This window comes from Oryx dammah, unplaced genomic scaffold (assembly GCF_014754425.2).
Source record: "Oryx dammah isolate SB20612 unplaced genomic scaffold, SCBI_Odam_1.1 HiC_scaffold_2, whole genome shotgun sequence".
Classification (NCBI taxonomy): domain Eukaryota; kingdom Metazoa; phylum Chordata; class Mammalia; order Artiodactyla; family Bovidae; genus Oryx; species Oryx dammah.
This window is the reverse complement of record NW_024070186.1, coordinates 24589863-24617658: the sequence shown is the minus strand read 5'-3', so window position 1 is coordinate 24617658 and position 27796 is coordinate 24589863. Positions and strand designations below refer to the sequence as shown.

Below are 27796 nucleotides of genomic sequence, written 5' to 3'. Positions count from 1 at the left end.
CTGGGATCTTCTTGACCCAGGGATCGAACCTAGGTCTCCTGCTTTGCGGGCCAACTCTTCATCATCTGTCACCAGGGAAGCCTCGTATATCTGGCTGTCATAAGCCATCTTTAGGGCCCTCTGTACTATGTAAATTCATTGTTTTATTTCTTTGTCTTTTCCTTCTTTAATACTTCTGTCAACATTTTTCATTAGACTTAACTAATGCATAGGTTATTCAGGTGTTTTTCTTTTTTAACGTTTTAAAGAATTTTTGAATTCTTAAACAAGGGATTCCTTTAAAATAGAAGTTTGCGGAAGAAAGAAAAACCCAATCGCTTTCATATAAAACTTTTCAAATAGTAGTCAAGTTACATTTAACTTTTAGCATGGAGAGGAAAAATTAACTATAGAATCTGTTGTTCCACAGGTACTGTGAGAATAGAGATGTTTCGAAATATGCAGAATGCAGAAATCATCAGAAAAATGACTGAAGAATTTGATGAGGTATAGCATTTCACTGTTTATACAAATTGCCTGCTTGTACTTGTAAATGGTGAATATGTTGATTATTTTAAGTTTTGTTTTGAGTTTGTACTTAGTATAAGAGAAGTTATATATTTTCTCATTTATGTGATAATCCATGCTGTTATTTCCAAAATGAATCATCTTTGGAAATTTTATTACATTGCATGGAGATAGTAGCACTGAATAATGACTGATGGCTGATAATGATTGGAAAATTAATGGTATGAGGTAAGAGTTGATTCTTTACATTCATTCTTGAAGACCATCTAAAATCCTGAATTTATAAATGTACCTCTAACAGTTTCATATTCTGTGGAATGCTAGTCCTCTTAAATGTTTTAAAGAAAAAAGGGTTTGGAGGTCAAGGAAGTGTTAGAAGGCTGGCTGTTATACCTACCTAAGATACCTGACCTAAGATTGTCAAAGCACATTATCTTATTTAAGGTTATTAGAAATCCTAACAGTGAAAAATTTCCTAAATTTAATCTGGAATTCCCAAAATTATTTTGTATGAATCCCTGACACTGACATGTGTCCCTCTACCCTCCCCCACCCCCTTTCCATTTTCTGTGTGTGTGTATAGTACTTCCATTTGGAACACTCTGCTTGAGATAATCTGATTTCTATTCAGAATATGAGTTTTCTCTGCTAGTCTTCACGAGTTAATCATGCATGATTTTCCATTTTAAGACTTAAATATTCTCTCAAATAGTTTTACACTGATCATAAATGTTTATTTTTGAGACATTTTAACAGTTTTATTTCTTTATTTATAGTGAACTCATTTCATGTCACGCTTCAGGCCAGCATCAGTTCTTGTTTTAACATTCTGCCTTTGGTATTACTTTCTATTTTCTGATAGGTGTTCCTTTGTTTTGACCTTTAAGAGTAACCACAAGGATTGGCTTTCTTATAAGTCCACTCTTTTAGTAACATGGGTTTAGGTTTTTTATTAATAGTAGCAGTAGTATTTATTTTTAATTGAAAAAAGTACTACAAATACATACTAAAGTAAATATTCAAGCATAGGCTGCTCAATGTGTTTTTCTCATCAGGTGTTCACCTTTAGCAGCAGTATCAAAATGTTTTAATGTGTATCTTTCTAGATAAACATTCTGTCACTGGCTTTCAGACTGTGTAGTCACAATTTATGGGACATAGAGAAGACCTTGAATTGTAACCTGTGGACATAATATTTCAGAATCACTTGCCTTAATTTCTGTAATCTCAAAAAAGCTCTGACAGTTCGTAATCCAAACTTTCAGGTTTGGCTCTAAGGCCACTTGGCCTCAACTAACATGGGGCTATTTACAGTCAATTTTTATTTCTCACAGTCAGTTTGAAAAGAAAGAAAATATATATATATATATATATATATATGCATTGCTGTTAAATATTAATGTTCTTAACTACTACACCAGGTTTTATTGGGGTATGATGAAATATAAGGTTATGCACCAAGTTCACTTTTAAAATTCAAAAACCGTAGATTCTGAAACATTTCTGTGGGGCTACTGTTCAGTAAAACATATTTTTTTGTTGTTGTTAGTACATGAGTTTATATGTTAGAAATAGAAGTTAAAGCCAGGTAACATACAGTTAAGGTGCAAGTAGTATGTTTACTTACCAGCTACTGTTCTACCGTGCGTGGCCTGCATTACAGGTGATTCAGATTGTAGATTTAAAAGTGGTATATGTCTTGAACCTTCCCAGGACTAACACATGATGGAATGATTATTAAGTATTTTAAGACAGTAGTTCCCAAACTAAATTTGAGCTGCAAATTAATGTCTCACTGGGATACTGATGCCTGGCTCCTTTACGCATGCCCTAGACATTTGATTAATTTGTAAGGCATGTGACCTTGGCATAGGGATTTTTTTTAAAAAAGCTCACCATGTGATTCTAACATAGAGCAACTATTGAGAACTATTATTCTAAGGTAAGTAAAAAGAGGAATCCAAGATTTAAGTTATAAGAACACTTCATATATGAAAATAGGCTGAGGGGAAAACAAAAATGAATACAGTGTAACAAATGAAATTATTCAGAATGCATGTTGCATATTCTTAAACATTTTGTCTGAATATTTGAGATTATTGACCTAATCAAAGACTTTTAAAAATCAGCGTTCTGTTTGAATACAATTCTGTTCTAATATTATTTTTATTGTTATTAGAATATATTAACTTAAAGCAGAATTAAATATCTCCTAGGGCTACATAAAAGTAAATAAATATAATTGTGATGATTAGAAATTTTAATAAATATTTTAAGTTTCAATTTTAAATATCTATATAATACTTTTAATTAGGTGGCTTAAAACAGTGTCATTAAAAAAATAGGATGTTTATTCATTTGCTTGAGATTTTCTTGTATAAACAATTTGAAAAATAAAAATTTGAACTCAGAATAATGAATAAATAAACACACAAACAAATACACAAAATTTCCAGAGATGATATTAGTGAACAAGATGTGCCAGACCTATTTGACAATGATAATTGTCTGCAAGTATGACAAGATTCAATGAAGGAAGAACAAGTGGAAATTCTGTTTGAAAGGTGGTATTGTGTTTTGGAGGGACAGACTGTGTATTTGCAAAAGCCATTGATGATGAAGAGTGGTAAGACGTATGAGCTCAGTACATAATAAGCATAAGTGGGAGTGAACACATTGTTCACTGTAATGAACTCAATGAAATTATAATTCAGATGCAGATAAAAATTTTTATCTTCAATTCTTTAGAAAGATATTAATCTTTTACTACTGTGTATATACTTGAGAATGCATTTAAATGCTTGCATATTATTAAATACACAGGTTTTTTTTCTTAAATACTGAATGGGTCATTTAATTCTTTGGGAGTGGAAGGAGTTTTTAAATTATGCTATGTGATAAAATTCTGAAATATTTGATGAAAGGAGTCATTAGATCCCAAGATCCTAGAAAAATGCCTAGTTAATAGGGAAAAGCCACTAAACTTCTGTTGAATGAATGACTGAATATGTTGTATTATAGCAAAGTGAAGTAAAGGTGAAATGAGGTAGAAATCATTTCGATTGAAACTGTTTAAATTGAAAAAGGTGGTCAAAAGTATGTTATTGCCTGAAAAAATAGTGTGCTGTAGCTTCTATTCCTTATTACAAACCAGTCATACCCAGTTATTACATGACCTTTTTTGAAAGCCCTACAAATCTCTACCTGGCCAAAAGTCTTTTATAATTGTAATAACAACCTAATCAGAAATATGTTAATTCCCAAAGCAGTCTATAACTCAGTAGATATACTTGGTTCCTGGTGGAGTCAGTTGTTATGAGATAAAGCAAAATGTAATTGTATTTCTTCCTGAGATTATTAGAATCAGATCTCTGGATATAAATTCTTAGATATGGTTTCTCAAAAGGTCAATTTGTGTAGTTTTCAGATATTTAAGTAAGACACCTATGTTGGGAAATCTTTGCAACACAATACGTTTCATAGTCAGCTGACCCTTGGACAACGTGGGTATTGGTTACTGTAATGCCTCTGTAGCTGAAAATCGTCAATATAACTTTTGACACTCCCAAAAGTTAACTACTGATACCTTACTGTTGACTGGAAACTTTTACCAGTAATATTGACAGTCAATTAACACCTATTTTGTGTTTTATGTGTAGTATATGCTATATTCTTATAATAAAGTAATCTAGAGAAAATAAAATGTTATTAAAATCATTAAAAGGCTAAAGTAAATTTACAGTATTGTACGTTTATCACTACTGAAAGTTTATGTCATCAGTTTACAAGGTGAATCATCCGTTAGTACCTATGTCAATATTGTCTTATATGATACAAAACACCATAGTAGGTGTTACATATATAACTAACCCTAGATGTCAAAAATGAAAAGATACTGTGAATAATTCATATTGACTTATAATTATGATGATTTATGGGTGGTGAAGAAGGCAGTAATTGCTTTATATTAGCCTAGGGTAACTGATAAAATTGTTTCACAGTAGCCTTGCCTTTACACTAATGAATGAATTGTTATAAAATTTTTATAGCATATAGTATTACTGTCATATTTATAATATACTACTGGAAACATTTTTTAAATCATAGTTTAAGCTCATATATAGCTGATACAAGATATACTGATACATAGCTTCTCCAGCTATATGAGAGATAGTGTGTCATACTATATAGTAATGTAACTCTTCAAAAGCAAAGTTATAGAACACTGTGTGAAAAATATCACTCACCTTATGCTTGTCCTGCACACAAAAGATAATTGAACACTTAAGCAATGATGATGGCACAAGAACTCATGCAGTTCTTGCCATAAAAAGATAAAGGTAGTGCTAAGGTGTGTCTGACTCTTGCGATCCCATGAGCCCTGCCTGGCTCCTCTGTCCATGGGATTCTCCAGGCAAGAATACTGGAGTGGGTTGCGATTTCCTTCTCCAGGGGAACTTCCCGATCCAGGAATTGAACCCAGGTCTCCCACGTTGAAGGCAGATGCTTTACCTACTGAACTATGTGCGATGTTTTCTGTTGGAGACACAGACATATACAACAGATACATTTATTAAGTGTATGGCATGGTGATTGCTGTTCCTTAAGTGGAAGTGAATCATCATAAACGTCTTTTTCCTCATTATCTTTACATTGAGTACTCTGAGGAAGAGGAGAGTTTGGTCTTGCTATTTCAGAGATGGCAGATGTGGAGGAGGTGGAACAGTAGGCAGGAAAACAGGCATATTCAGTGTAATTTTATGCAACCACATCATAATTTCTGTCTGAATTTTACTTTTTCATCTGTATAAAAATGCTTCTATATAATATCAAACCTCCTTCCACCATTTGCTTTAGTTTCAGTGCCCTAAATTAAAAGGGTCCTTGTTGTTAAAGAAGTTAAAAGTAGTGTTTGAGTAAGATTGTCTAATGTTATTTGTTTTCTGGAATTGTTTATTCTTTGTGTTCTTCCTCATTGTACAGTACTGGTTTGGAAGCACTCATCTCTATCGAGTCATCTTCTCATAATTCCTTTGGTGTAGTGTCTATTAGCTCTTGATTTCTCCAGGATTTTCTTAAAATGTTTCACCACACCCCACCTTTTATGCCATATTCATAGTCTCTTTCATGATTCCTTTGATAGGCTCTCTCCTAAGTCCTCTGAAGTGATGGAAAACATCTGGGCAAAATTTATCTCCAGTGGGAATTTATTATTTCAGGTCTGATAGCTTTCATGACTTTTTCTGTAGCAACAATGGCAACTTCAGTGGTGAAGTTCTTTCAGACTTTCATGATGTTCTATGTTCCATAGTACAGAGACAATACTTTCCATTGATTACTGTGTATCATGAGGCCCTTATGTGAACATTTTATTCAATGATAAGGCACAGTAAAGGACAGAAATGGTAAGGATGTAACAGAAGCAGAAGACATTGAGAAGAGGTGGCAAGAATGCACAGAACTACACAAAAAAGTTCTTAATGATCCAGATAATTGCAGTGATGTGGTCACTCACTTGGAACCAGACATACTGGACTGTGAGGTCAAGTGGGCCTTAGGAAATAATTACTATGCACAAAGCTAGTGGAGGTGACAGAGTTCCTCCTGAGCTATGTAATTAGCCTCCAATTAAATAAATTTTTAAAAAAATTAAGTAAAATCCTGAGAGCTACACTCAGTATGTCAGCAAAGTTTGAAAACTCAGCTGCAGGACTGGAAAAGGTCAGTTTTCATCCCAGTCCCAAAGAAGGGCAATGCCAAACAATGTTCAAACTACTATACATTTGTGTTCATTCCACATGCTAGTAAGGTAATGCTCAAAATCCTTCAACCTAGGCTTCAGCAGTATGTGAACTTCCAAATGTGCAAGCTGGGTTTCGAAGTGGCAGAGGAACCAGAGATCAAATTGCCAACATCCATTGGATCATAGAGAAAGCAGAGGAATTCCAGAAAAGCTTGTTTCATTGACTACGTGAAAACCTTGGACTGTGTGGATCATAACAAAATATGGAAATTTCTTCAATAGATGGGAGTACTAGACCACCTTACCTGCCTCCTGAGAAACCTATATTCAAGTCAAGAAGCAACAGTTAGAACCGGACATGGAACAACTGACTGGTTTAAAATTGGGAAAGGAGTACAACAGCACTATATATTGTCACCCTACTCATATAACTTATGTGCAGAGTGTGTGTTTGCATGCTGATTCACTTCAGTGGTGTCTGACTCCGTGCAACCCTGTCACTTTAATCCACCAGGCTTATCTGTTCATGGGATTCTCCAGGCAGTACTGGAGTAGGTTGCCATTTTCTACTCCAAGCATCTTCCCAACCCAGGGATCAAACCTGAGTCTCTTACATCTACCTGCATTGGCAGGCAAGTTCTTTACCACTAGTGCCACCTGGGAATCCCCTATATGCAGAATACATTATGTGAAATGTCAGGCTGGATGAATCACAAGTTGGAATCAGGGTTGCTGGGAGAAATATCAATTTCAACCTCAAATATGTAGATGATGCCACTCCAATGACAGTAGTTGTAAAGGAACTACAGAACTTGATACGGGTGAAAGAGGAGAGTGGAAAAGCTGGCTTGAAACTCAGCATTCAAAGATTAAGAAGACCATGGCATCCAGTCTCATCACTTTATGGCCAATAGAAGGGGAAAAAGTGGAAATAGTGACAGATTTTATTTTCTTGGTATCCAAAATCACTAGACAGTGACTGCAACCATGAAATTAAAAGAGCCTTCTCCTTGGAAGGAAAGCTTATGACAGATCTCGACTGCATATTAAAAAGCTGAGACATCACTTTGCCGACAAAGGAACATACAGTCAAAGCTATGGTTTTTACAGTAGTCAGGTATGGATGTGAGAGTTGGACTGTAAAGAAGGCTGAGCACTGAAGAATTGATGCTTTTGAATTGTGCTTTTGGAGAAGATTCTTGAGAGTCCCTTGGACTGCAGAGTCAATCCTAAAGGAAATAAACCCTGAATATTCATTGCAAGTACTGATGCTGAAGCTTCAATACTTTGGTCATGTGATGTGAAGAGCCAACTTGCTGGAAAAGAACCTGGTGCTCAGAAAGATTGAGGGCAAAAGGAGAAGAGGGTGGCAGAGGATGAGATAGATAGTATCACGGACTCAGTGGAAATTAATTTCAGCAGACTGTAGGAGATAGTGAAAGTTAGGTGAGCCTGGCATGCTGTAGACCATGGGGCCGCAAAGAGTCACACATGACTTAGGAACTGAACAGCAACAACTGTGACTTCCTGATCTAAAGACTGAATTAGAGATGTTTTATTTCAGAACAGTTTGATTACTTTGATACCTTCAGTGTTGAATTCATAGAGTTCTGGGTAATCAGGGGCATTGTTCATTATGAAGAGAACTTTAAAAGTCAGTCTCTTACTGACAAGGTACTTCCTAACTTTAGCAACAAAGCATCAATGGAATCAGTCCAGAGAAGGGTTCTCATTGTCCATGCGTTCTTATTGTACAACCAAAAGTCTGCTAGCCAGTGTTTATCTTTTCCACTTCAAGGCTGAAGAGTTTGTAGGTTTTTAGTTAAGAGGAGTCTTGATCATAAACCTGACTTCTGTGTGTACAAAAAGTAGAGTTAACCTGTGCCTTCTTGCCGTATGGCCTGGTGCTCACTTCTCTTCCTTACTAATAATGTTCTTTATGATAATTTTTTTCCTAAAAAAATTTTTTTCACAAAAGGGCACTTTCATCTGCATTAAAAACTTGTTCAGGCAGACTTACATACCACTGAGCATGTGCAGTTGTAAATAAACTGTCTCTTCTCCACTTAGTCTGTTGGCTGTCAGTTAATCTTCAGGTCCTCTCTACCGGATCCAAGCTGAAAGTTTTTCCTTTCAGAAGTTTTGTTGACTAGGACAGGATGGTTGGAACTTTCTGCTCAGTCCATAGACAGTAGCTGCAGCTGAGATCACTAGTCCAGCAAAGCTGAACTATTCTCCTGCCATTGAGATATGTAGAAACACACCCAGCCGTGAACAGTGAGGTATCTGTTATGCTGGAGAGCAGTTTCTAGCACTGTTGACACTAAGCAAGGGTCTGTGGCTCTTGCCAGTTCCTGCAGGTACAGGAGAGAAAACAATATGGCATGAGCAGAAGAACTTAAGCTCACTTCCTCCCATAAGAATATCAGAATCACAACTAAGTTCTATACAGCCATAAATAAAAAAGACTGAACTCTTCCAAAAAGGTACTCTACATCCAAAGACAAAAAAACCACAAGGTGATAGGTGGAGCACATTTGTGATATAATCAAATCCCGTACATCTGGATTGACCCAGAAACTGGAAAATAATTCCATCGCAGAAATTTTCTCATGGGAGTGAGCACTCTGAGCCCCATATTAGGCTCCCTAGCCTGTGGGTCTGGCATCAGGAGGAAGAGCCTCCAGAGCATTTATTTGGCTTCTAACTCCAGCAACTTTTGATCACAGGAGCTCTATAGGACTGGGGAAAACAGAGACTCCAGTCTTGGATGATGCACATGAGATTGATTGTATGAGCACCAGGACTCAGAGGGAAAGCAGTGACTTCATAGGAGCCTGGGCTGGAACTAATCCTGCTCTTGGAGGGCTTCCTGGGAAGGAGAATGGGGCTGTGGCTCTCTATTCGGTCATAAAAGTTGGCGGTGAACATATCCATAAGAAATTATCTGAAGGTTGATATCTTGCTTGGGACATTAGCATGAAGACCTGGCACCACCCAACAGCCTGTAGGTTCCAGTCCTGGAATACCTCAGACCAAGTAAGCAACAGGACTGGAACACAGTCCCACCCGTCAATAAAGAGGCCATCTAAAGACTTCCTGATCCTACAGCCACCTCTTGGTACACCTTTTGACAAAGCCCAGCCCACCAAAGAGCCAAGATCCAATTTTACCCACTATTCCCTCCCACCAGGAAGGTTCCACAAGCCTCTAGACCAGCCTCTCCCACCAGGAAGCAGACAGCTGAAGCAAAAAACATACAGTCTTACACCCTGTGGAGCTGAGTCTACAAATAGGTCAGAACTTAAAATGGGACCAGCTGGTACCTGACCATTGCGTTATGAGAGGGAATTGTACTGCTAGAACACATAGGACATACTCAACAGAGGGCTTCTTTTTCAAAGTCAAGAATAATAACTTTACACATATATAAAATAAAAATAGAACTTTGGACAAAATGAAATGACAAAAGAACATGTTCCAGATAAAGGAACAAAATTAAGTCCCCAAACAACTAAACGATGTGGAGATAGTTAACTATATGAGAAAGAGTGCAGAGTAATGATTAAAACATGATGCAAACATTTAGGAAGAGAATGGATACACAGAGCAATAAGTTAAAAGACGTTTTTAACAAGGATTAGAAAAATTATCATGTGGTATCTGAGGTCTTCCTGGTGGTCCATTGGTGAAGAATCCTCCTGCCAATGAACAGTACATGCGTTTGATCCCTGATCCAGGAAGATCCCACTTGAAGTAGGACTACTCGGCCCATGTGTCACAGCTACCAAGCCAGCATGCTGCAGCTACTGAAGCCCATGCATCCTTGAGACCATGCTTTGCAACAAGAGAAGCTGCCACTGCAATGAGAAGCCTGCACACTGAAACCAGAAAGTAGCCCCTGCTTGCCATAACTAGAGAAAACCTGTACATAGCATTGAAGACCCAGTACAGCCAAAAATCAAACAAAAAATTTAGAAAGAGAATACAAAAACTAAAATGAAACATACAGTGGAAGGAACCATTAAATAAATAAAGCAGAAGACCAAGTAAGTGTACTGGTAGACAGAGTAGTGTATATCACCATTGTGGTTTAGAATAAAGGAAAAAGAACGGAAAGAAACAGTAGTAATTTTTTTCCTTTTTTAGTTGAAGGATAATTGCTATATAGAATTTTCTTGTTTTCTGTCAAACTTCAAAATAAATCAGCCATAGGTATACATATATCCCCTCTTTTGAATCTCCCTCCCCGTCCCATCCCTCTAGGTTGATACAGAGCCCCTGTTCGAGTTTCCTGAGCCATATAGCAAATTCCTATTGGCTATCTGTTTTACATATTTTAATGTAAGTTTCCATGTTACTCTTTCCATACAAATCACCCTCTCCTCCCCTCTCCCCATGTCCATAAGTGAATTCTCTATATCTGTTTCTCCAGTGCTGCCCTGTAAATAAATTCTTCAGTACCATTTTCCTAGATTCCATACAACCCTCAGAATGGGAGAAAATAATAGCAAATAATAGCAAATAGTTGTGTGTTAGACTACGATATTTATCTTTCTGACTTACTTCACTCTGTATAATAGGCTCCAGGTCCATCCACCTCATCAGAACTAACTCAAATGTGTTCCTTTTTATGGCTGAGTAATATTCCATAGTGTATATGTACCACAACTTCTTTATCCATTCATCTCTTGATGGACATCCAGGTTGCTTCCATGTTCTAGCTATTTAAGTACTGCTGCAATGAACAGTGGGATACATGTGCCTTTTCAATTTTGATTTCCTCAGGGTAGATGCCCAGGAGTGGGATTGCTGGGTCATATGGTGGTTTTATTCCTAGTTTCTTAAGGAATCTCCATACCATCTTCCATATTGGCTGCATCAATTTACATTCCCACCAACAGTGCAAGAGCATTCCCTTTTCTCCACACCCTCTCCAGCATTTATTGTTTGTAGACTTTTTGATGATGACCATTCTGACTGGTGTGAGGTGAAAATATCATTGTAGTTTTGATTTTCATTTCTCTAATAATGAGCGATGTTGAGCATTTTTTCATGCGTTTGTTAGCCATCTGTATGTCTTCTTTGGAGAAATGCCTGTTTAGATCTTTTCCCCACTTTTTGATTGAGTTGCTTGTTTTTCTGGCATTGAGTTGTATGAGTTGCTTATATATTTTGGAAATTAATCCTTTCTCAGTTTTTTCATTTGCTATTATTTTTCTCCCATTCTGAGGGTTGTCTTTTCACCTTCCTTATACTTTCCTTTGCTGTGTAAAAGCTTTTAAGTTTAATCAGGTCCCACTTGTTTATGTTTCTTTTTATTTCCGTTATTGTAGGAGGTGGATCATATAGGATCTTGCTTTGATTTATGTCATTCAGTGTTCTGCCTATATTTTCCTCTAAGAGTTCTATGGTTTGTGGTCTTATATTTAGGTCTTTGATCCATTTTGAGTTTATCTTTTCTGTATGCTGTTAGAAACTGTTCTAATTTCATTCTTTTACATGTAACTGTCCAGTTTTCCCAGCACCATTTCTTGAAGAGGCTGCCTTTGCCCCATCGTATATTCGTTTGTCAAAAATAAGGTACCCATAGGTGCATGGGTTTATTTCAGGGCTTTCTACCTTGTTCCATTGGCCTGTATTTCTGTTTTTGTGCCAGTAGCATACTGTCTTGATGACTGTAGCTTTGTACTATGATCTGAAGTCAGGAAGGTTTATTCCTCCAGCTCCATTCTTCTTTCTCAAGACTGCCTTGGCTATTTGGGGTCATTGTGTTTCCATATGAATTGTGAAATCTTTTTGTTCTAATTCTATGAAAAATGCCATTGGTAATTTGATAGGGATCGCATTGAATCTCTAGATTACCTTTGGTAGTATAGTCATTTTCACAATATTGACTCTTCCTACCCCAGAACATGGAATATCTCTCCATCTGTTTATGTCATCTTTGATTTTTTTCATCAGTGTCTTATAATTTTTTGTGTGCAGTTCTTTTGTCTCCTTAAGTTTATGCCTAGATATTTCTTTTTGTTTCAGTGGTGAATGGGATTGATTCCATAATTTGTCTTTATTTTTTATTGTTAGTATATAGAAATGCAAATGATTTCTGTATACTGATTTTGTTTCCTGCAACTTTGCTAAAATCACTGATGAGCTATAGTAATTTTCTGATACTGTCCTTAGGGTTTTCTATGTACAGTTACATGTCATCTGCATACAGTGAGTGGTTTACTTATTTTTTTCCGATCTGGATTCCTTTTATTTCTTTTTCTTCTGATTGCTGTAGCTAGGACTTCCAGAACTATGTTGAATAATAGTAGTGAAAGTGGACACCCTTGTCTTGTTCCTATTCTTACAGGGAATGCTCTCAGTTTTTCAACATTGAGAAGAATGTTTGCTGTAGGCTTCTCATATATGGCCTTTACTATGTTGAGGTAGGTTCCTTCTATGCCCATTTTTGAAGAGTTTTAATCATAAATGGGTGCTGAATTTTGTCAAAGGTTTTTTCAGCATCTATTGAGATGATGATATGGTTTTTATTTTCAGTTTGTTAATATGGTGTATCACATTGATTGATTTGCATTTATTGAAGAAACCTTATATTCCCAGTATAAACCCGACTTGATCATTGTGTATGAACTTTTTGATGTGTTGCTGAATTCTGTTTGCTAAACTTTTGTTGAGGACTTTTGCATCTATGTTCATCAGTGATATTGGCCTGTAGTTTTCTTTTTTTGTGTCTTTGTCTGTTTTTGGTATCAGGGTAATTGTGGCCTCATAGAATGAGATTGGAAGTGTTCCTTCCTCTGCAATTTTTGAAAGAGTTTTAGGATAGGCATTAGTTCTTCTCTGAATGTTTGATAGAATTCTCCTGTGAAGCTGTCTGGTCCTGGGCTTTTGTTTATTGGGAGAATTTTGATGAAAGCTTCAATTTCAGTGCTTATAGTAGGGTTGTTCATAATTTCTGTTTCTTCCTGGTTCAGTCTTGGAAGATTGAACTTTTCTAAGAATCTGTCCATTTCTTCCATATTATCCATTTTATTGCCGTGTATTGCTCATAATAGTCTCTTATAATCCTTTTATTTCTGCATTGTCTGTTGTAACCTCTCCTTTTTCATTCTAATATTATTGATTTGATTCTTTTTTTTTCTTGATGAGTCTGGCTAAAGGTTTGTCAATTCTGTTTACCTTTTCAAAGAACCATCTTTTAGTTGTATTAATTTTTACTTTTATTTCTTTCATTTCTTTTTCATTTATTTCTGCTGGGATCTTTACGATTTCTTTCCTTCTACTAACTTTGGGGGTTTTTTGTTCTTCTTTTTCCAGTTGTTTTAGGTGTAAAGTTACGTTGTCTATTCAGTGTTTTCCTTGTTTCTTGAGGTAGGATTATATTTCTGTAAACTTCCCTCTTAGAAATGCTTTTGCAGTATCCCATAGGTTTTGAGTTGTTGTGTTTTCATTGACATTTATTTCTAGAAATTTTTTTATTTCCCTTTTGAATTCTTCAGTAACCTGTTGGTTATTTAGAAATGTGTTGTTTAGTCTCCACGTGTTTCTGTTTCTTACAGTTTTTTTCTTGTAATTGATATCTAGTCTCATAGTGTTGTGGTCAGAGAAGATGCTGGATACAATTTCAATTTTCTTAAATTTACTGACATTAGATTTGTGATCCAACAGGTGGTCCTTCCTGGAGAATGTTTCATGTGCACTTGAGAAGAAGATGTATTCTTCTGCATTTGGTTTAAATGTCCTGAAGATATCAATGAGATCCATCTCATCTAATGTATCATTTGAGACTTGTATTTCCTTATTAATTTTTGTTTTGATGATCTTTCCATTGGTGTGAGTGGGGCGTTAAATTTTTCTACTAGTATTGTGCTACTGTCCATTTCTCTTTTTATGTCTGTTAGTGTTTGTCTTAGGTATTCAGGTGCTCCTATGTTGGGTGCATAGATATTTACCATTGTTATGTCTTCCTCTTAGGTTGATCCCTTGATCATACGTAGTGTCCTTCCTTATCTCTTGTAATATACTTTATTTTGTGGTCCTCCAGCTTTCTTTTGCTTTCCATTTGCATGGAATATTATTTTTCCATCCTCTCACTTTTGGTCTATATGTTTCTTTAGGTATGAAGTGAGTTTTTTTGTAGACAGTATATATATGGGTCTTGTTTTTGTATCCATTCAGCCCATCTGTGTCTTTTGTTTGGAGCATTTAACCCATTTATATTTAAAGTAATTATTGATATATATGTTCCTATTGCGATTTCTTAAATTGTTTGGGGTTTATTTTGTAGATCTTTTCTCTTTTGTATTTTGTGACTATATAAGTCCCTTTAGTATTTGTTATAAAGGTGGCTTGGTGGTACTGAATTCTCTTAACTTTTGCTTGTGTGAAAAGCTTTTGATTTCTCCATCAATTTTGAATGAGATCCTTGCTGGGTACAATAATCTTGGTTATAGATTTTTCCCTTTCAGTACTTTAAATATATCCTGCCATTCCCATCTGGCCTGTAGAATTTCTGCTGAAAGATCAGCTGTTAAGCGTATGGGGTTTCCCTTGTATGTTATTGGTCGCTTCTCCTTTGCTTCTCTTAATATTGTTTCTTTGTGTTTAGTCTTGATTAGTTTGTTCAGTATGTATCTTGGCGTGTTTCTCCTTCAGTTTATCCTGTATGGGACTCTTTGTGCCTCCTGGACTTGATTGACCATTTCCTTTACCATGTTAGGGAAATTTTGAACTATAATCCCTTCAAAAATCTCATACTATTTATTTTTCTTTCCTCCTTCTGGGACCTCTGCAGTCCTCCTTCTGGGACCTCTGCAGTTCGAATGTTGGTGTGTTTGATATTGTCCTAGAAGTCTCTGAGACGATCCTCAGTTCTTTTCTTTTCTTTTTACTTTTTTTTTTTTTTGTACTTTATACTGCTCTTCAGAGGTTATTTCCACCATTTTATCTTCCAACTCACTGGTTCGTTCTGTTTCGGATATTCTTCTGTCACTTCCTTCTGGAGTATTTTTAATATCAGTAATTGTGTTGTTTATCTCTGCATGTTTATTCTTTAATTCCTCCTGGTCTTTTTAATTGATTCTTGCAATTTCTCCATTTTGTTTTCAAGGTTTTTTTATTATCTTTACTATCATTATTCTGAATTCTTTTTCAGATAATTTGCCTGTTTCCTCTTCATTTATTTGGACTTCTGTGTTTCTAGTTTGTTCCTTCACTTGTATAGTTTTCTCTACTTTTTAATTATTCTTTCTTAACTTACTGTGTTTGAGTTCTCCTTTTCTCGTGCTTAAAGGTTGAATTCTTTCTTCCTTTTGGATTCTGCCATCCTAAGGCTGGTCTGTTGATTCCTGTAAGCTTCATATAGGGTGAGATTTGTGCTGAGTTTTTGTTTGTTTGTTTCTTTTTCCTCTGATGGTCAAAGCTGAGTGAGATGGTAATCATCTCTACTGATTATTTGGTTTGTATTTTTGTTTTATTTGTTGTTTAGATACAGCGTCCAGCACAGGTTGCTACTGGTGGTTGTGTGATGCTGGGTCTTGTGTTCACGTTGTTTCCTTTCTATGTTCAGTTCAGTTCACTCACTCAGTCGTGTCCAACTCTTTACAACCCCATGAACCACAACATGCCAGGCCTCCATGTCCATCACTAACTCCTGTAGTTCACCCAAACTCATGTCCGTCGAGTCGATGATGCCATCCAACCATCTCATACTCTGTCATCCCCTTCTCCTCCTGCCCTCAATCTTTCCCAGCATCAGGGTCTTTTCAAATGAGTCACCTCTTCACATCAGGTGGCCAAGGTATTGGAGTTTCAGCTTCAGCATCAGTCCTTCCAATGAACACCCAGGAATGATCTCGTTTAGGAAGGACTGATTGGATCTCCTTGCAGTCCAAGGGACTCTCAAGAGTCTTCTCCAAAACCACAGTTTAAAGGCAACAATTCTTCGGCACTCAGCTTTCTTTATAGTCCACCTCTCACATCCATACATGACTGCTAGAAAAACCATAGCCTTGACTAGACGGACCTTTGTTAACAAAGTAATGTCTCTGCTTTTTAATATGCTGTCTAGGTTGGTCATAACTTTCCTTCCAAGGAGTAAGGATCTTTTAATTTCATGGCTGCGGTCACCATCTGCAGTGATTTTGGAGCCCACAAAAAATAAAGTCAGCCACTGTTCCCCATCTATTTGCCATGAAGGGATGGGACCGGATCCATGATCTAAGTTTTCTGACTGTTGAGCTTTAAGCAAACTTCTTCATTCTCCTCTTTCACTTTCATCAAGAGGCTCTTTAGTTCTTCTTCGCTTTCTGCCATAAGGGTGGTGTCATCTGTATACCTGAGGTTATTGATATTTCTCTTGGCAATCTTGATTCCAGCTTGTGATTCATCCAGCCCAGCGTTTCTCACAATGTACTCTGCATATGTTAAGTAAGCAGGGTGACTATATATAGCCTCGACACACTCCTTTTCCTATTTGGAACCAGTCTATTGTTCCATGTCCAGTTGTAACTGTTGCTTCCTGACCTGCATACAGGTTTCTCAAGAGGCAGGTCTGGTGGTCTGGTATTTCCATCTCTTTCAGAATTTTCCACAGTTTATTGTGACCCACATAGTCAAATGTTTGGCATAGTCAATAAAGCAGAAATAGATGTTTTTCTGGAACTCTCTTGTTTTTTCGATGATCAAGCGGATGTTGGCAATTTGATCCCTGGTTCCTCTGCCTTTTCTAAAACCAACTTGAACTTCTGGAAGTTCACACTTCACATATTTCTGAAGCCTGGCTTGGAGAATTTTGAGCATTACTTTACTAGCGTGTGAGATGAGTGCAATTGTGCAGTAGTTTGAGCATTCTTTGGCATTGCCTTTCTTTGGGATTGGAATGAAAGCTGACCTTTTCCAGTCCTGTGGCCACTGGTGAGTTTTCCAGATTTGATGACATATTGGGTGCAGCACTTTCACAGCATCATATTTCAGAGTTTGAAATAACTCAATTGGAATTCTATCACCTCTACTAACTTTGTTCGTAGTGATGCTTCCTAAGACCCACTTGACTTCACATTCCGGAATGTCTGGCTTTAGGTGAGTGATCACACCACTGTGATTATCTGAGTCATGAAGATCTTTTTTGTACAGTTTCTGTGTATTCTTGCCACCTCTTCTTAATATCTTCTGCTTCTGTTAGATCCATATCATTTCTGTCCTTTATTGATCCCATCTTGGCATGAAATGTTCCCTTGATATCTCTGATTTTCTTGAAGAGATCTCTAGTCTTTCCCATTCTATTGTTTTCCTATATTTCTTTGTAATGATTACTGAGGAAAGCTTTCTTATCTCTCCTTGCTATTCTCTGGAACTCTGCCTTCAAATGGGTATATCTTTCCTTTTCTCCTTTGCTTTTCACTTCTCTTCTTTTCACAGCCATTTGTCAGGCCTCCTCCAACAGCCATTTTGCTTTTTTGCATTTCTTTTTTTTGGAGATGGTCTTGATTCTTGTCTCCTATACAACGTCATGAACCTCTGTCCATAGTTCATCAGGCAGTCTGTCTATCAGATCTAGTCCCTTAAATCTATTTCTCACTTCCACTGTATAATCATAAATGATTTGATTTAGGTCATACCTGAATGGTTTAGTTTAGTAGTTTTCTCCAGTTTCTTCAATTTAAGTCTGAATTAGGCAATAAGGGGTTCATGATCTGAGTCACAGTCAGTTCCCTGTCTTGTTTTTGCTGACTCTATCAAGCTTCTCTATCTTTGATACTCCCTATGGTTAGTTCTCTGGTAGTCTAGGATCTTGAAGTCAGTGTTCCGACTCCAGAGGTTCAGGGCTTGATCTCCACAACCCTCCTGTAAGGGTGAGAGAGACAGTGATATCAAAGGGTAGAGCTTGTGCATCATGTTTGTCTCGCTGTCCCATAGGCGGTTAGCAGTCTGCCTCAATCTCATTTCCCCATTGCCAGAAACAAAATCTGCAGGTGCTCAGACCCATACACCACCCTCTCTCATAAAAAGAGTATTTTAAGTGATCTTTTGGACCATGTCAAATGCACCAGCATTTGCATTATTGGAGTCCTACTAAGAGAAGAGAGAGGAAGGGCCTGAGAAGACATTTGATGAGGTAATAGCTTAAAATATCCACAGCATGGAAAAGGAAGCAGTAACTACATTTACTAAGTTTAGACAATAGCATATGGATGAAACCAAGGAGAAACATACCAAGACTCACAGTATCAAACTGACAAAAAGATAAAGAGAAAATATTAAAAAAAATCAAGGGGAAAACCACAAATAACATACAAGGAAATACCCATAGTTTTATCAGCTGAATTTTTAGCAAAACTTTGTGACCAGAAAGGGTTGGCATAGTACCTTTGCAATGAAGAATGGGAAAAACCTACAACCAAGAATTCACTATCCAGTAAGTCTCTTGTTTAAATTCAACGAAGAAGTCAAAAGCTTTACAGACAAGGAGAAACTATGAGAATCCAGCCCCACCCAAGCAGATATACAGCAAATGCTAATAGAAATTCTATAGGTTGAAAGGCCCACTTTTAGGAGGAGGAAAATTACAAAGCAAGAAAGTTCACCAGGAAAATCAAACATTCAATAAAGATAGGAAATCATACATGCACATAAATGGTATCTATACCAATAATTGTGAAAGGAGTATATAATTGCAGGATATTTCAAATACATTTGAAATCTATTGACCAACAACTGAAAACATGTGTATGTACAGACTGCTGTATCAAACACTCATGGTGTCTGCAATGGAAAAAGCTATAATAGATATACACACAAATAAAAGAATCCAAACACAGCACTAAAGAAAATCATCAGATCATAAGAGAAGAGAACAGAAGACGAAGGGAGAAAAAAGAACTATAAAAGTAAATCCAAAACTATTACCAAAATAACAGTAAGAACATACATATTGAAAATTGCCTTAAATTTAAATGGATTAAATTCTTCAGCCAAAAGACATAGACTGGCTGAATGAATATAAAAAGAGACCTGTATATATGCTGTCAACAAGAGAATCCTTTTAGATCTATAGTTATATACAGAATGGAAGGGAGAAGATAGAAGGTATTTCATGCAAATGGAAGTCAAAGTGAAGCTGGAAGAAACAATACTCATATCTGACAAAATAAACTTAAAAAAAAAAAAGACTATTATAAGAGGCCAACAAGGGTATTGTATAATGACGAATCCAAAATTATATCACAGCTGTAAATGAATGCATCCAACATAAAAGCACCTCAATGTATAAGGCAAATGTTAATGGACATAAAATGAGAAATTCACAATAACACGATAATAAGGATTCCTTTAACATTTCACATACATCAATGGACACATCATCTGGATAGAAAAGAAGGAAACACAGACTTGAAATGATGTGTCAGACCAAATGGACTTAATTGATATTCATGGAGAGTTCTATCCTAATGCTGCAGAGTACAGATTCTTTTCAAGTACACATGGAGCATTCACCAGGATAGGTCACATTCCCCGGGTACAGTGCAAGCCTCAGTAAAGTGAAGAATGTTGAAATTGTCTGAAACATCTTTTCCAATCACAACACAAGGCTAGAAATCAGCTACAGGAAAAAAATTGTGCACATGGCACGAACACATGGAGACTTCATGTATTCTAGGAAACAACCAATGGATCATTGAAGAAGTCAAAGAGGAAATCAGTGAAGCCCTAGCGACAGCTGAAAATGAAAAGATGAAGACTCAAAGTCAGTGGGATGCAGGAAAAGGAATTCTGTGAGGAAAGTTTATAGCTATACATTCTTACCTTAGGAAGCAAGAACAATCTCAAATAAACATCCTAACTATCCACAGAAGCAATGAGATTAAGAACAAGGAAAACTTCAGTTAGTAGATGAAAAGAAAATACAAATGTCAAAGTAGAAATGAATGCAGCAGAGACTAAGAAAGCAAAAGAAAGGATCAATGTAACTAAAAGTTAATTCCTTGGAGGATTGAAAGATTTAAAGAATGGTAAAACTGTAGACAGACTCATCAAGAAAAAGGGAAAGGGCCCAAATCAATAAAATTAAAAATTAAAAAGAAAAGTTAAAACTGACATTGCAGAAATAGAAAGGACCTTAAGAGACTACTATGAGCAGCTGTATGCCAATAAAATGGACAAACTATAAGAAGTAGAAAAATTCTTAGAAATTTACAATCTCCTAAGCTGAAACTAGGAAGAAATAGAAAACAAGAATAGGACAGTTGTAAGTACTGAAATTCAATATGAGACTAAAAACCTCCCAACAAACAAAAGTAACCAGATAATTTCACAGGTGAATTCTATCAGATATTTAGAAGAAAATTAAAACACCTATCCTTATAAAACTATTTCTGAAAATTGCAGAGGAAAGAGCATGTCCATGATCATTCTGTGAGACCAACATCAGTGTGATAGCACATGACATGCAAAAAAAAAAATTATATATATATATATGTGTATATCACAGGCCAGTTTCACTGATGCACCTAGGTACAAAGTTCTTCAAGAAAATACAAGCAAATCGAATATGGTATAAAGAGCATAAACTGTGATTCAGTCAGTTCAGTTCAGTTCAGTAACTCAGTCGTGTCCGACTCTGCGACCCCATGAATCACAGCACGCCAGGCCTCCCTGCCCTCACCATCTCCCGGAGTTCACTCAGACTCACGTCCATTGAGTCCGTGATGCCATTCAGCTATCTCATCCTCAGTCATCCCCTTCTGCTCCTGCCCCCAATGCCTCCCAGCATCAGAGTCTTTTCCAATGAGTCAACTCTTTGCATGAGGTGGCCAAAGTACTAGAGTTTCAGCTTTAGCATCATTCCCTCCAAAGAAATCCCAGGACTGATCTCCTTCAGAATGGACTGGTTGGATCTCCTTGCAGTCCAAGGGACTCTCAAGAGTCATTACGTGGGATTTATCTCAGAAATGTAAGGACTTTCCTATATCTGCAAATCAGTAAGTGTGATACTTTGCATTAGCAAGTTGGAAAATAAAAACCATATGGCCCTCTTAATTGATGCAGAAAAATGCTTTTGATAAAATTCAACATCCATTTATAATTTTAAAGAATTTTCCAGAAAGCAGACATAGAACAGAGCTCAATATAATAGAGGCCATATATGAACAAATGCATAGTGAAAGTGAAGTCGCTCAGTCGTGTCCGACTCTTTGCAGCCCCATGGCCTGTAGCCTACCAGGCTCCTCTGTCCATGGGATTTTCCAGGCAATAGTCTTGGAGTGGATTGCCATTTCCTTCTCCAGGGGATCTTCCCAACCCAGGGATCGAACCCAGGTCTCCCGCATTGTAGACAGATGCTTTACTGTCTGAGCCACCAGGAAATGCATAGCTACCATCATACTCAGTGATGGAAAGCTGAAAGTACTTTCTCTAAGACCAGTAACAAGATAGGACTTTAGGAAGTCCTAGTCAAGGTAGTAAGAGAAATAAAAGAATCCAAATAGATAAAGAAGACATACTACTTTTATTGTTTGCAGATGACACTGCCTTTAGAAAATCCTAAATATAGTACTAGAAATCTGCTGAAACTCATCAGTGAATTTCGTACAGTTAAAGTGTATGAAATTAATACATGGAAATTTGTTGTATTTCTATACACTAACAGTGGGAATTCAGAAAGTTAAAGAGAAATCTCATTTAGCATTATATCAAAGGGGAAAAAAATATCTAGAAGTGGGCTGCTGTCTTTGGGGTCACACAGAGTCGGACACGATTGAAGTGACTTAGCAGCAGTAGCAATCCTAGAAAAGGTAGTAAACGACCTATACTCCAAACACTATAAAACGCTGAAAGAAATTGAAGATGATACAAATAGTTGGGAAGATATACCATATTTTTGGATTGGTGGAATCAACATTGTCAAAATGACTATTCTGCTGAAGACAGTCTACAGACTGAGTGCTGTTTCTATCAAATTGCCAGTGGTACTTTTCACAGAACTAGACTTTTCACAGAATTTGTGTGGAAACACAAAAGACCACAAATAGCCAAAGCAATGTTAAGAAATAAAACTGATGCTGGAGAAAGCAGGCACCCTGTGTTCAGACTATATCACAAAGCTACAGTCATCAAAATGGTATGGTACTGGCACAAACAGACATATAGAACATGATACAAAACTCAGAATTAAAACCATGTACCTGTGGTCAGTTAATCAACGACAAAGGATGCAAGAATCCACAATGGAGAGTAAGAAATCTCTTCAGTAAGTGGTGCCTGGAAATCTAAAAACTACATGTAAAAAATAAGATAAGAACTTTCTTTCACACCATGCACAAGAACAAAATGGATTAGACCAAAAATAAAGAGTAGATAGTATAAAACTCCTATATGGAAACATAGAACATTCTTTAACATAAATCACTGGAATATCTTTTTGGATCCCTCTCATAGAGTTGTGGAAACAAAAACAAATTTAAAAATGGGACATAATTAACAAAAAGATGACCTATAGAATAGGAGAATGTATTTGCAAATGATGCAACTGAAATGGGAGTAATCTCTGAAATAATACAAAGAGCTTATGCAACTCAACATCCAAAAAGCAAGCAAATAAATAATGGGCAGAAGAGATAGAGAAGCATACAGATTACCAACAGGCACACAGAAAGATGTTCAACATTACTAGTTATTAGAGAAATGCAGATCAAAACTATAATAAGATACCACCTCGTACCAGTCAGAATGACCTACATAATAAAGTCTATAAATAATAAATATTGGAGAAGATATGGAGAAAAGAGAACCCTCCTACATTGTTGGTAGTAATGTATATGGGGACAGCCACTTTGGAGAACATTATGGAGGTTCCTTAAAATAGTAAAAATAGAGCTACCATATGATCCTGAAGTCCCACTCCTGGGCTTGTGAATAAAAAACATATCCTGAAAAAAAAAAGCATCATTGAAAAAGATACAGACACCACAATGTGCACAGCAGTGCTATTTATAACAGTCAAGACATGGAAGCTCTGTAAGTGTCCATTGACAGATGAATGGATAAAGAAGAGTGCTGTGTGTGTGTGTGTGTGTGTGTGTGTGTTTGCAGTGAAACATTACTTAGCCATTAAAAAGAAGAATGAAATCTCACAGCAATGTGGTTGGATCTAGGAGATTATCATACTAAGTGACGTAAGTCAGACAGAAAGACAAATATCATACATCATTTATAAGTGAAATTTAAGAAAAGTGATACAAATGAACTTATATAGAAAACAAATGCACTTACAGATATAGAAAACAAATTTTTGGTTTACTAAAAGGCACACGGGGTTTGCTTCCAAAATACACACATTACTATATATAAAATATATAAGCAGCAAGTACCTAAGAGTTATAGCACAGGAAACTAGGCTCAGTATCCTGTAATAACATATAATGGAAGAGAATGTAAAAAAATGTAAAAAAAGAAATATTTATATACATACATACACATAACATATGTACATACCTAAATAACTTTGATGTACTCTTGAAATGAATACAACATTGTAAATCAATTGTATTTCAATAAAAGTTTAAAAATTTATTTTAGGCAGTTGTCCTTTTTCCTTAGTGATTATCTTAATGAAGACTTGAAATTTGTCTGCTCCCTCTTGGTCAGCAGAATTTTCTTTGCCAGTTATCTTTATGTTTGTTAAACACTTTTTCTAAAATTATCAACAATCCTTTTCAGGCGTAAATTCTCCAGCTTTATATGTTTCACCTTTCTTTTGCTTTATGTTTTCATATAATGACTACATTTTCTCCACTTATATTAGAAGTCATAGATATGCCTTTCTTGAAGCAATCCTATACCAATATGAGCTGCATTCAAAATGAAATAAAAAGATATCATGAAAAGTGCAAGGTTTTTATGCCTGCTGGAATATCTACAGTGATCATTTCATGAATTTCCTTTTCTTCTTAAATGGTCTTTATGCTGGATCTCATTTATTTTGAAATGGTGGGCAGCCAGAGCTGCAGACCTCAGTCTTTTGTACATATCAAGCAACTTTGCTCTGCTTCAGAGGAGCACTTCCAGCATCACTAGCAGCACTTCCTGTGGGTCTCATGGTATTATTGAAGGTTTCTCATGGTATTGTACTCAATATGATGTTAAATATGAAAGAAGAGCAAGATTCCATTTTACTGTAATTATGCAGTTTACTAAAGAAACAAAGTGCTCACATGGAGATGATTAGTGTCACACAGCATATTAAGCCAGTACTCACTAAAATAGCAACAGGAAGTAGTTATAAAATTATGACAGTAATACAGTATGTACTATAGTTAATTTTATGCAGTTATGTTTTAATATTGCATCTTTACATTTGTTTACATTTCTCCCAACTGCAAATGGCGCCATGTGACAGTCTGTAAGTGTTTGTGTGGGTAAGTTTTGATATATTTTAACTTTTTATAGTAGATTTATGTATATTTTATGGTAGTGATAAAATAATTGATATCATTATTTTAAGCATTTATGATGTTTCTATTTTTCTTAGTTTTTCGGTTGACAGGCTATGTGGTTTGCCAGTTAATTTTCAAGGTTTTTGCAAATCTATAAAAAATTTCCCAATTTATTTAAATTTGAAAAACTTTGTGTGGATTTGCATAGTTCAAACCCGTGTTGTGCACGGGTCAACTGTATTCACTTAGTACCTTTCATTCATATGTGTGTTATTTTGTATTGCTCTGCTCATAATTCTAAATGTTGTTTATTGTGCTCTTTATAGTGATTATGACTTATCTTCTAGATTTTTTTTTCTTCTCATTTCTAATCATATGTGCTTATGTGAATTTGTTGATTTAAACTTAAGTATAGTACTTTTTGCTTATCCATTTGAGCAGCTATTAAATGATTAAAGATATTATGAAATGTAAAAATGTTTAAATAGTACAAACTGAGAAAATGTGAAGAGATGCCAAAACATGATAGAGGAAACCTGAATTTAAAGTCTCTAAATATTTTTGATTGTATAGTCTATCAGTGAAACATTTCTAAATTTCTAGTAATAAAAACTTATGAAATGCTAATTTTATATATGAAATTATTCTGCCCATGTCTTCCCCACACTTCTTCTCAGAAGGCTATATAGTTCTGTTCTTGTAAGGAAGTTGCTTGAAAAGTAGCTGTCTGTTAATTGTTGCAGACTTTCTTAATTTTGAACTAAGTTAATTTCCTAAACACCTAATAAATAAAAATACTAAGTTGTTTCCTTTTATCCTTATGTCAGTAGACTGTTTTTATTGTTAGTGTTTGTTAAAGCATATATTTATTTATAGAATTAAATACTTGTACTACTAGGTCAGTTTTTCTTTGTTTTTAATTTATTTTTAACTTAAGGATAATTGCTGGTGAGTTTCTAATGATGGATATCATTAGCTTGTCATCATGGCTTTAAGTTTCATAGTGGTCTAAGGGAGAGCTTGTGCAGGAAGTGTCAGTGCCTCCATGTTTCTTGTTATTCACTTGTGATTATAGATTTTTGTTTTTGTGTCTGTTTTCTCCAGAAATCTTTGCATTTCCATTTTGTGAAGAGTTAAACATAGTATAAATCATAAATCCATTGCAATGATAAGTAACTTATGAACAACCTAAGAAGAGTTCCATTTCTTGTGTCAATCCTTTAGAGCACTGAACTTTTTGTTCTCCTAAATACCTCAAATAGGAAACCTCAAATACTATCTGTGACACAGAACAATCTGGAATATGGACCTAGTGAGGACATACCAATCTTATTCATTATCTTAAATATTTATAGTAAATTATTTATTTTTAGATAAAAATAAAGTTATATTTTGTTGCAGTGCATTGTTCAGTTTGTGTTGTCCATATTACTTTAGAGACGACTCCAAGTTGAGGAAGGTAAACAGAATATTAAAGAAAGGAAGCAAAGTTGGATATGAGAAATGCCAAAACAAAGGAATAACCATGTAGGAAAGTAATACAGACTCAAGAATTTGTACCCAATTTGTAATGTGGAAAGGTTCCAGACTGGAAATAATATTATACCTATGAACCTTGAAGTATAATTATTAAAGACATGGTGAAACATGTTGAAAAATAATAGTAGCAAATACAGATACCATACCTATTCTGTACCATGCACCATTGTAAGTACTTTTCATAAAAATGTAATTCTTCACATTTTCATGAGGCGGGTTTTCTGTATCTCCTTTTTACAGATAATAATATTGAGGCCAAAAGGGTAGAGAAACTTCTCTGAGGTCACAAAACTAGTAAATGGCAAAGCCAGGAACTGAACCCAGATCATTTAGCTCCTAAGGTCATATTGATAGCCACTACTGTATTCTGCCTAATATGTAACTCTTAAGTGTATAATCTGAAATAGCTGGAGATAGGTACAAGTAATAGTTACACCTTATTATAACTTTCTGGTGGGTTTTATTACATGTGTCTTAGGACTAACTGAATAAGTTGCTAATAATAAGTTGCTAAAATGCTAGCTAATAATTTAGCTAGTAATTCTTAAAGGATCAATTATATTCTATTGATTAATATTAAATCTTTAATGTAGATCGAGTTTTCTGAGACACTTATTATGAGAAATGCTTAAATGAGATAATCATAAACCAAAGTATGACTCAACAGTAATACTTGTATTGCTGGGAACTGGATTAACTCCCTGTCTGCATTAATCATAATCAGCTGTATATTGAGGTTATTCCTTTGTGGTAATTTCAAGCATTATATCCTTCAGTTTTAAAATATACCTACAAAATCATGATGTAATTGATGTGTGACATAAATGTGACATAAATGATGCACATTTATTTTAGGGATAACTTTTTATTTTAACAAGTGTTAAATGAACTGTTTGATCTTTCAAACTTATTTCTATGGTATTAATGTAATTTTGTATTTGTTCAGTAATAACATTTAATGCATGTCCAACTTTTGCATAGGAACTATAGAGATCAACAAGGTTATAGCTCTAGAGAGTGAATTTATATTCTAAATGATAAAATAACTTTGTAAACTAATAGCAGTAATACACGGACAACTTCAGTAGTTAAAAAATATAAGACCCATGAGAACCCACAGGATGAGTTCATTATCTGAGGTGTGAATGCTTCATACATCAGATAATGATTATTTAACCATTAAAATTGGATTTCCAATGATAAATAAAAGTTCAGTTGTAAAATCTGGAAGGAGCTTATAGAGAAGATGGTGTTTAACCTGTAGAGGAGGAGATAGTGAGATACAAAACTGGAAAGAGTGAAAATAGCCTTGTAGATTAGACTAAGGAGATTGTATTTAGTACTAATAAATAAGTCATGTCCAAAACATTGTTGTCCTCCTAAGCACATGAGACAGTGTCCTAGATCAGTGCTAGAGATACAGAGATGCTGCTGCTAAGTCGCTTCAGTCGTGTCCGACTCTGTGCGGCCCCACAGACGGCAGCCCACCAGGCTCCGCCATTCCTGGGATTCTCCAGGCAAGAACACTGGAGTGGGTTGCCGTTTCCTTCTCCAGTGCATGAAAGTG

General features: G+C 35.8%; 1 protein-coding gene across 1 annotated transcript in view; it reads left to right on the top strand.

The window, feature by feature from the left end:
• The window catches only part of STAG1 (stromal antigen 1), a 460953-nt gene that overhangs the window by 245145 nt on the left and 188012 nt on the right, over window positions 1-27796 (top strand). The window contains exon 6 of the mRNA XM_040233144.1: window positions 410-486. Within this exon, the coding sequence (XP_040089078.1) occupies window positions 410-486 (77 nt within the window). The remainder of the gene's footprint in view (window positions 1-409; window positions 487-27796) is intronic.